The 9632-nt window shown below is 31.4% G+C and overlaps 3 protein-coding genes across 3 annotated transcripts; 2 read left to right on the forward strand and 1 right to left on the reverse strand.

Annotated features, from left to right (window-relative positions):
- Positions 1–107: 107 nt before the first annotated feature.
- PCYB_032960 (hypothetical protein) lies at positions 108–1382 on the forward strand (the record flags this gene model as incomplete). The annotated part of the gene is made up of 2 exons (XM_004220968.1): positions 108–182; positions 378–1382. 2 exons carry the CDS (start codon positions 108–110, stop codon positions 1380–1382), a joined length of 1080 nt encoding a protein of 359 aa, XP_004221016.1.
- A 4143-nt stretch (positions 1383–5525) lies between these two features.
- On the forward strand, positions 5526–5911 carry PCYB_032970 (hypothetical protein; the record flags this gene model as incomplete). The annotated part of the gene is made up of 2 exons (XM_004220969.1): positions 5526–5738; positions 5820–5911. Coding segments are annotated over 2 exons (305 nt in total), but the record flags the coding sequence as incomplete, so codon positions are not given.
- A 3041-nt stretch (positions 5912–8952) lies between these two features.
- On the reverse strand, positions 8953–9258 carry PCYB_032980 (hypothetical protein; the record flags this gene model as incomplete). Its single annotated transcript, XM_004220970.1, has 1 exon — positions 8953–9258. A coding segment is annotated over one exon (306 nt), but the record flags the coding sequence as incomplete, so codon positions are not given.
- Positions 9259–9632: the final 374 nt, after the last annotated feature.

A 9632-nucleotide genomic window follows, 5' to 3' on the forward strand; every position in this document is an offset into this window, starting at 1 on the left:
TCAAATATTAAGTGCTGTGCTTGAGATATTCTACTACAGAAAAAAAAGACCATTTATTTTTTTATTTCAGACGTGGTAATTGAATGAAATACGAGATGAAAGCAATAATGAATGGTTCCCTTTGTTTAAGGAAAATTTTCCTGTGTTCTATTTTCGTATTGGTATATCTCAGTTCTGCTAAGGTAAGATAAGGTCGCGTTGAAGAGCGCTAGCTGTCGTCCTCACGCAATGCGTTACGCTTTTGAGTGTGCACGGGCAGATGGGTAGACGGACAAAAAGGCAGCCTATAAAATAAATAAACTTGTACATAATATGTACGTGTTTGGGAGATACATTACCCCGTTTACTCAGTATCCTCCCTTTCCTCCTCTGTTCAGTGTGCGTACCGAGACGGATCTGACATATTGTACAGCGAAGACTCCACATATGATTTAGCAATCAACGAAGCATCCACCAACAGCTATGAATCTTTAGCAGCAAGTATTGAATCTCTAACAGCAAGTAGTGAGTCTCTAGCAGCAGGTAGTGAATCTCTAGCAGCAAGTAGTGAATCTCTAACAGGAAGTAGTGAATCTCTAACAGCAAGTAGTGAATCTCTAACAGCAAGCAGTGAGTCTCTAGCAGCAGGTAGTGAATCTCTAACAGAAAGTAGTGAATCTATAGCATCAATTAATGAATCCCTGAATGACTTTTATGGCAGCGAAGAATTGATATCATGTGAAGGAGAGCCAAATAAAAAGAGATTCATAGGAGATGTCTTAAGGGATGGAATATCTGAGGATGATCTATTAAGAGAAGATTTATTTCATGTACAAGAAGGATCCGAAGAAATGCTAAATGACGTCTTAAAAAATCATTCCCAAAAAGATTTATCTACTAGCGAAAATAGTTTATTCGAAGATGATCAGTCATTGAAAAGTGGCTTCAGAAAAAACTGCTCAGAAACTAGTCTGGACAGCTATATGGGAAGTTTTAAAAATGGAAGATCTAGACACGGATTGGATATAGATTCGGATCCACATAGAAGGCCTACGCATGGAGGTAATGAACCACAAGGAGAGGAGAAATCTGTGAACTTCAAAGAACATCTAGGGAGACAAAGGAACCAACAAAGGAATAGTGTAAATATAAAATTAAAAAATTTTTACGGAGAAGAAAAAATGTATAATTCGAAGAAAAATAGATTTATTATAAAATTTATGTACTATCTGCCGTTTGTCCCAATTGTTGCAGTGATAATAATTTTAATGATTCTTCTACTCACGACCCCCAAGATTGGTTTGACTTTTTTGTTATGTAGCCCTGCTGTTATAGCAGCTTTTATATACGTGATGTATTCAAACAGAAAACAATTCAAACGTACATTTGGAACAAGGAGATAAAAGCCATATAAATTAAAAAAGGGAGGCGGGAAAATATCTAGATTTTTTAAAAAGTTAGACAAAATCTTGTTTGACGATTTGGATGGCTTTTAATTGGTAAACGGAGTTGGGTTCATTTCTCAATGCTATTCTTATGAATCATTAAAATTATAATTTATGCACTTGCTATCAGTTTGGGAATCATCTATTCCGAAGTTAAAAAGTATTAGCATAATAAGCTTTTTTAGTTTGCAAAAATGTGGATACATGATAAATTTGTATATGATATGTTCACATTTTTGTAGGCATTTTTGAAATAGACTAATGTCACTAGGATAGGTCCTATTTCAATGCTGCATCGTCTTCTTTTTTCTAATTAGTTTTTTCGTTTTCTTTTTTTACATGTCTTCTGAGATTGACCTTTATGTTAGAATTATCCTTTCTTCTCTTTCATTTCACCGCTATTCCATTTCTCCATATTTCTGTAAGAATGATACACGTTTTGTGTGCTTACTAAATTGTAAAGTCTTAATAAAATACTTCAACGCACCACTGTCTGCATTATTAATTTTGTTTTTGAAAAAATTAACATATTGTTATCCATTTTATTGAAGAATTTTCACAACTATGAGATGGTTATGAAACGCTTCATACGGATGATTCTCTTTTAAGACATCTGCGAAGGCGCTTGCTCAGGTTAATTAAAAAGAACGAATCCCCGTTTAGAGCATTAAAAGGTGTTCACATGCTAGCTGTATTTTTTATTATCCAACTGCATGATTACCTTTTTTGTACACTATTGCGAAGGATGGGGGAAAATATGCAGCTAAATATTGTTTCATTGTTTGGCAAAGAGAGTGCTATTTTTCAGGGGAACACAAAATTGTTTTCTGGAAAGGCATATTTAAATGAATGCAATAATAATTGAGTTAACAAATGATGTGGNGTGTTTTTCTTTGCATTGCGTTCTTCCGATTTGTTATCATAAAAAGGGGAAATTATTCAAATGTGTAGTGAAGTGATGCCATTCTTTTTTTGTGACTATTTTTTTGGGGAGGTTTACACATACGGCATAACATCACTGTTAAGTTTGATTTTTTCGGAAAGGTTAACGTGCGGCATGGTAATCCAAGTGCCACTACAGTTAGAGCTAATGGAGTGTTTTTTTTTTTTTTTTTACACAAGCAGCTTCTTCACCTTTGCAGGAACATTAATATGTGAACCAAATTTGTTGTAGGCTTGCCTCTATTTAGACAGAACAGCCATTATGAAGACTAAAAAAATAGTTAATTCGTTCGACAGGGACATACCAAACAATTAGGATAGAGTTTTATTTTTTTTTTAGCAATTTCGTAGGTCGCACTTTGATTTGTTTGCCCGAAGAACAGTCACGGGGAATCCCATCGAGCGAGCCTATGCAATGTGCTAACTGAAAAAAAAAAAAAAAATTAATAAAATAAAATAAAGTAAAATAATATTAATAAAATTCAGAAATTTTTTTTGTTTGAAATGAACGAGGGTGTTCCAAGGTATAGCAATTTTCATCCCTATTTTTTCAAAATTATGACGCGCAATATTTTAAGATACGAAATTTTTTACGTAATCAATTGCTTCATGAACAAATTACGAGTTGGTCTTTTAATTTTTTCCTCTCGCAGGCTGCTATATTGCCTGTATGATCACAAAATTGCAATGTTAAATTGGCAGAGAAGAGGAAGTTCAAATTATAAACCTGCGCATACAACGAGGATGCCTGTCTTCTCTGAGTTTTTTACATGCCAGATCAACATTTACACTTTTGAGGAGTAGTGAGCATTATCATGTATGTACACATGTATGTACGTGTATATGTGGAACATAAAAGGGAACGGTCCAAAAGGTGAAGTAGTAGGAGCGCAGCCGAGCTATACCTTTAGAACAATAGTTCCTATGCTATGACTTAAACGGTTTTATTAAATAATGCCTCACTGAAGGTGGAAAGACAAAAAAAAAATTTCCTTTGTCATTGTTCTTGAAAATGTGAAAAGATGAACCGCGCTTATATAACGATGATGATATGGTATTAAGAACTGATCAGATTTGTTCATACTACTTCCTACACACACATACCTTTTCGATTCATGCACAGTACCCATTAGGCGCAAATGAAGTTTTTTTTCATCGGTCAAAGCAGGCGCAATATGCGTACATATTTCCTTTTTTTTTTTTTTGAAAAAAAAGGGAAATGTGCATGGCACAATTTTTGTTGTGTAAACTGGGGAGGAACTTATTGTAGAGGGAAATTTAAATATGCCATTTGGGGGGATTAATTGCGAGCTATTTGACCTTTTAAGTTTGAAAATGTCCAGGCGTTTTTATCCGCGATGTGAATGTCCCCCGCCTCAGGAGTTTTATTTCTTTAATGTTGAGGGAAATATTTACGAGGGGGAATTCATTTTTGCATACTTAGAAGCAGCATGCTTATATACATATATATGTATAAGTATAAGTATGTAGGTACCTAAATTGTCGTGCCCTGCTGCGCCGCGCGAGGCAATGGCGGCAGGGACAACAACTATGCGTTTAAAAAATTATTTGTCGGAGCATTATAAATTCTCCGTTTGTTTAGTGTCATTTCCATGCAGATGACCCAACTGAAAGTTAATACGGTGTATATATATGTAATATATAAGTATCTTTTCTTTGTAAAAGCTGACAGCAATTTTTTTCGCTTTACCAGGAGATCATGATCTAGGCAAGAGTTGAGTTAATACTTACGTTGATATCAACATCGATGGCAATATTAGTAAGATGAACTAGCGCCAGCTCTCTGTTTCGTAATTAGAAATCTAAAAAAAAAAAATGAACAAGAGAGAACGTCTCAAAAGAAAGGAATAATGAGGAAGAAAATGATGCAAGGATAAATAAACAATCGTAAAAATATCCCTCAAAAAAATCCTTAAACAACAAAATGGAGATAAACTTCTATACACTCTTCAAAAGGTGACAATTGGGCTTTAATAGTCTTTATACAAACAAATGGAAAAAAAAAAAATTGCGGTATTACATAAATATTCTAAAGGAGGGAATATACTAAATGAATTTAATGCATGTAGCAATCCCCCGGTCCCTCTTTTTACATTTTGCGAAGAGCCCCTTTTGGTTACAGCAGAAGGGGGGGAAAAAAAACAAATACTTTGAGAATAAATTGTTTTCATTTTAATTAACGCCTTTGCTTGAGTGAAGTTTATAAATGTATATAAATATGTAAATATTTATTCACTTAGAAAACAAAATTGGCGATTCATTTTTCTAAAATTAAATTGCCCTGTTACAAATAGGGAGAAGATAAAACACATTATTTATTCTCCGGATTTACCAATTTTAAACTCGTTTAAGCGCGTATCGATTTAAATTACGGGGGGGAAAAAAAAATTAAGTTATGCAAATGTATAGCCTATCCCTTTTTACGTACGGTACTAATGTGCTTTTTTTGCATGACAAACTTGAAGTGTTTTCTTCTCTTCTCCTTTTTTTCGTAATTTTTATGAATTCCCAAATTTAATGTAAAAATTTGAAATTTAATTTTATAACAATTATATCTATATCGACATGAGCAATAGAATTATTTTTAGAATACTTCTACGCAATAAAGGATGGCCTATTGTTTGTAAAACTGCATGAGGCGCTACCTTTTTTTTTTTTTTTTTCAAAATAAATAGGGTACAGATATAATACATTTTTTAAAGTTTTTTTTAATATATTTGGTTAATATTTATTAAAAAAATTTATATCACTAGGAATATCAAATTTTATGAAAATTAAGCTTGCTTAACTAAAGCAAAATAATACATTTTATTTGGCATATAATTAGGATTAGGTAAATATTTTTACTTATAAAAAGCTTTCATAATATAGATACCTTAGCTCAAGTTTTTGTTTTCAAAATTTTTATCATTCTGTTTTTTATTTCCAAAACAAAATTTCTGTCGAAACTTTTTTGTTATTCTTGCCTTATTTCACTTGCTACTGCCTTGCCAGTTATACTAAAAAAAAAAAAATAAAATAAAATAAAATAAAAATAAAATAAACAAAAATAAAAATAAAATAAAACAAAAAAAAAAAATAAGATAAAATAACAGAAATAACCTCATTCTTATAAATATTATTAATCTTAAAAACAAAATGGTTGCAAAGAACGCTTTTTCATGCGAAGTTGCGGAATTCCAAAAGAAGGAAAAATCAAACGTCCACAAGTACAGTGGAAAGGCCCTTGCATTAACCCTCCTGTTAGTGCTCATAGGATGCAGCGCCAACGTGGTACGTGTATTCTCCCCTGATTTTAAGAACATATCAAAGCATTCTTCCAAATTATACGATTTATTATTTATTAAATGGGTATATTACTTTAAATGTTTTTTTTTTTTTCTATGTAAAAAATGATTCACCCCTCTCCTTTTTTATATGTCCCTTTTTTAGCCTACCTTTGAGAATGCAAAAAACTGCGGAAATGGTGTAGAAAAAAAATTCAGTGGAAAAAACATGAGAATTTTATTTGTAAACACGGAAATGTTATGTCATTTGATAGTGAAGAAAGCTTAGAGGATTTAGACACGCGATCTACTACTGTGGGGGGTAACGATGACACTTTTTCTTATTCCAGTAATGAATCCTTGAACCCATCTGAGAGAGAAAATTTATTAAAAGAAGATGATGATGATTATTACTATTATGATTTTTCAGAATTTTTGTCCAAAGAGAAATTTAACGAGAATAACTTTATAACTTTGAATAACAAATTCAAGGGGAAAATGAAAAAGCCAATATCTATCCTTTGCGCTGTGACATCTGCGATAGTACTGTACTATTGCCCACAAGTGTTGATTCCTATTATGATACTGTTAATCATTTTTGCAATAGGATTGGGTATACATTTAAAATTCCTTAACAAACATAAAAAAAGAGAAAATGATTTCTAGGAAATAAGAAAGAAAAATTATATATCCATTTGCTTTCTCATGAGGAGAGATATTAGTGGGGCATAAAGGGGAAAAAAAAAAAAAAAAACTGCGAAGGGATTATGTGCCGAAATGTTGAAAGGAAAAAGTGCCACTTGGTTATACTGTTATAAGAGTCTTAAATGATAATATAAAAATGTTTGCTCTCCATATGCATACAAAATGTGCTTCAAAAAATTTGTCAAGAATTTATTTTTACAATTTAATTTGGGATTTTTTGTTTTAACCCATTAGCAGAAGAAAGTAGTACTCCCAAAAAAAAAAAAAAGAAAAAATGTTTTTTTTTCACGCTTTGTTATTTTGTCGAGTTTTAAGTTTAGACGTCTGAAGCGAGAAATGGATTGCCACCCGCTGTGTATATTTTAATGTTTATTTTTGCTCCGAAAAAATGAAGCTCTGCACATGTTATATTTATAATATGTACATTTGTCTAATGCGTAATGTTTAAGCTTAGAAAAGGGGGAACACTTATATGCCTTCATTTATTCTCTTTTGTTTGAATCCGTTAATTTGCTTTTATTTGTTTTNTGAAAATAATGCATGTAATTAATCAACTCGTAATATATATTCGCTTTGAACTTTTTAATTACGATTTCGCAATATGGATATTTAAAAAAAGCCTCACTATGTGATGAGAACATGATGCATCTTTTTAATCGATCAAGTTTTGACTTGAAACAAATAATGCATCCACTGAGCCGAATGCAGTGTTGGTCGAAGTATTTTCTAAAAAAGAGATATATGCCATACGAATTACCTTTCTAATTTGTTATGTTTAAAAAAAAAAAAAGTTGAAACTTGAACTGAGCAGAGACAAATGCACCCTTGAAATTGTTTGTATGGTTGTACATATTTACATGAATGTTCTGATCATTCTTTAAATAATAATAATAGTTTAATCTTGCTAATGGTCCATTTTGTTTGGATGTATATACCTTTATATCTATCTCAAAAAAGTTGAATATTTTAAATATGAAATAACTTAAGGTGACCTCAGTTGTATGAATGATAATATCTTTTTGTTAAATGGTTTTGATTTGTCTTCTGAATTACGGTCACTCATTTTAAGATGGTACGATAATTGGTTAACCATTTGATCGACACACAACATGGTTTAGTTATGAAATTCATGGGCAATGTGGAGCTATCTTTTTTTAGGGGTTATTTTTAGCTCATACCTATGGAATCAAAAAATTTTATCATTTTCGTTGCATGAGTGAACCTAATAGAAAGTAAACTGTCAATATTTAATTTTGCATAATGTCAGTGAGTGCTATTTTTTCATTGATACCACACGGTGCAAATGAAATTAATGAAGCATTACAGATGTGACAGGATGAAACGTTAACCTCAAGAATACGATGTTCTAATAAAATAAATGGTAAGGATTTAATTACTGTACTCTTGCAAAGGGTTGTGGAATTACCAATATAATTGGTGTAGCCAACTCAGTAGATATACAATCAGTTAACTATATGTATAAATCGCAAAAATGAATGAATTTCTCTACTTACATGTTATGATAGCATATTTTTTGGGCGAAAAAAGGGAAATTTTTATCAGCTAATTAAAAGCGAACAAACAGCGGTTATATCATAAAAGCACTTGCACTGTGTCAAGCGCACAAAATTTATAGTCACACAAGTACAGGAATATATTAGGGGAAATTTATTACATATTTTATGTTATAATCATGTAAAAATTAGCACAAAAAAAGATATGTTATGATTTAAAGATACAATGAAGTGTAAATTCCTAATATTAAAGGAATTACGAATGATAGCACTAGAGCAGGGGGGCTGGTTATCATTTTTTTTTTTTTAATTCTTTTATATGTAAAATTGGAAGAATGGAGACACCTGGACAGTTTGTGCAAAATGAAATACAGCATAATAGTCATTACATTGATGTAATTTATATCTCCTTTGTGATTATAACCAGTGGGAATTATTTCTGCATAAAAATATTTGAATAATTATTTTTATTGAAAAAAAGAATGTCACTGTATAAATAAGTAAAGCCAATTTTTATGTTATCCATAAAATTTACCTAAAAGAAGCAAGAAAAATAACTGTGGGACAACCCGAAGTGGTCACAAATAAGAACCAAACTACAAAGGTAAACAAATTATTATGAAGTACTTTTTTTGAAAACCAAAACTTATGCTATTCTGGAATGAAAATTCTATCAGTATGAACGTTTTAGTTTACGGGGAAAAAATAATTACTATAAAATGATACTGGAATGATGTGAAAAGAACAAAAATTAACAATACATATGAACATATACATCTGCTTACGAAATAACATTCAAGGGGAAACAATGCAGTCCATCTATGGAACAAATGCAGACTTAACGATTAAAAAGAGAGGACAATATTACAAGGGGTGGGCGCTATTGGAAAAATTGACATTTAAAAGACAAATAAAAAGGTAAAATGTAAGAATTCATCTGTTTCTTTCGCGTACAATTGTTCTATTTTGGCATACATTGTTCAATATATTGTGGTAATTCAAACAATTTATTTTTTAAGGGGGGTAAATCAACGCTTATGTAACTTTTGTTCTCAGTGAATCACCAGTTCTTTTAGTTATTTTAATCATTCGCAGGATGTGCTGGTGCAGATGGCTTTTTTGTTGCGGCTTATTTCGCTGCGACCTGTTTTTTCGGTGCAGCTGGTTTTTTCGGTGCAGCTGGTTTTTTTGGTGCAGCTGGTTTTTTTGCTTTGGATGTTTTTTTGGAAGGTTTTTTTCGGGTTTAAGAATTTCCATTGAGTACAATAAAGGCTTTATGTATTTATCATAATCTGAGCTTCGAGTATGTTCTTCTAATTTTTTGAGGGATTCAGTTAATTTGTCCACATCATTTTGGAATGCCTTGCATTCGGGAAATTTTCTTGGTTTGGTAATTCCATTTGGGGAGTTGTTTTTTTACAAATATTACTATACTAAATGGGGTAATTTAAAAAATTTAATAAATTTGTATATATGCTTTTATACTATAATAAATGGTGAATGAAAATAAAAAAAAATATATGTATGAATATATATATGGGAAAAATATATTAGACATAGGAGCAATGACTAACTAATTGATCAACCACACTTCCAGAACATGAGACGAATAAGGAGGAAAAAATAAATAAGGATGCGTATAAAGCTTTCATTTTTGATAGTATATGATTATTTTTTATTTTTAATTTTAAATTGGGGTTAGCTCTATTTTTTTTCGATTTAGTAATAAACTATTATATTGCTTTGCCTTAGTATTGCGA

The sequence above is a fragment of the Plasmodium cynomolgi genome, chromosome 3 (assembly GCF_000321355.1).
Source record: "Plasmodium cynomolgi strain B DNA, chromosome 3, whole genome shotgun sequence".
Lineage (NCBI taxonomy): Eukaryota > Apicomplexa > Aconoidasida > Haemosporida > Plasmodiidae > Plasmodium > Plasmodium cynomolgi.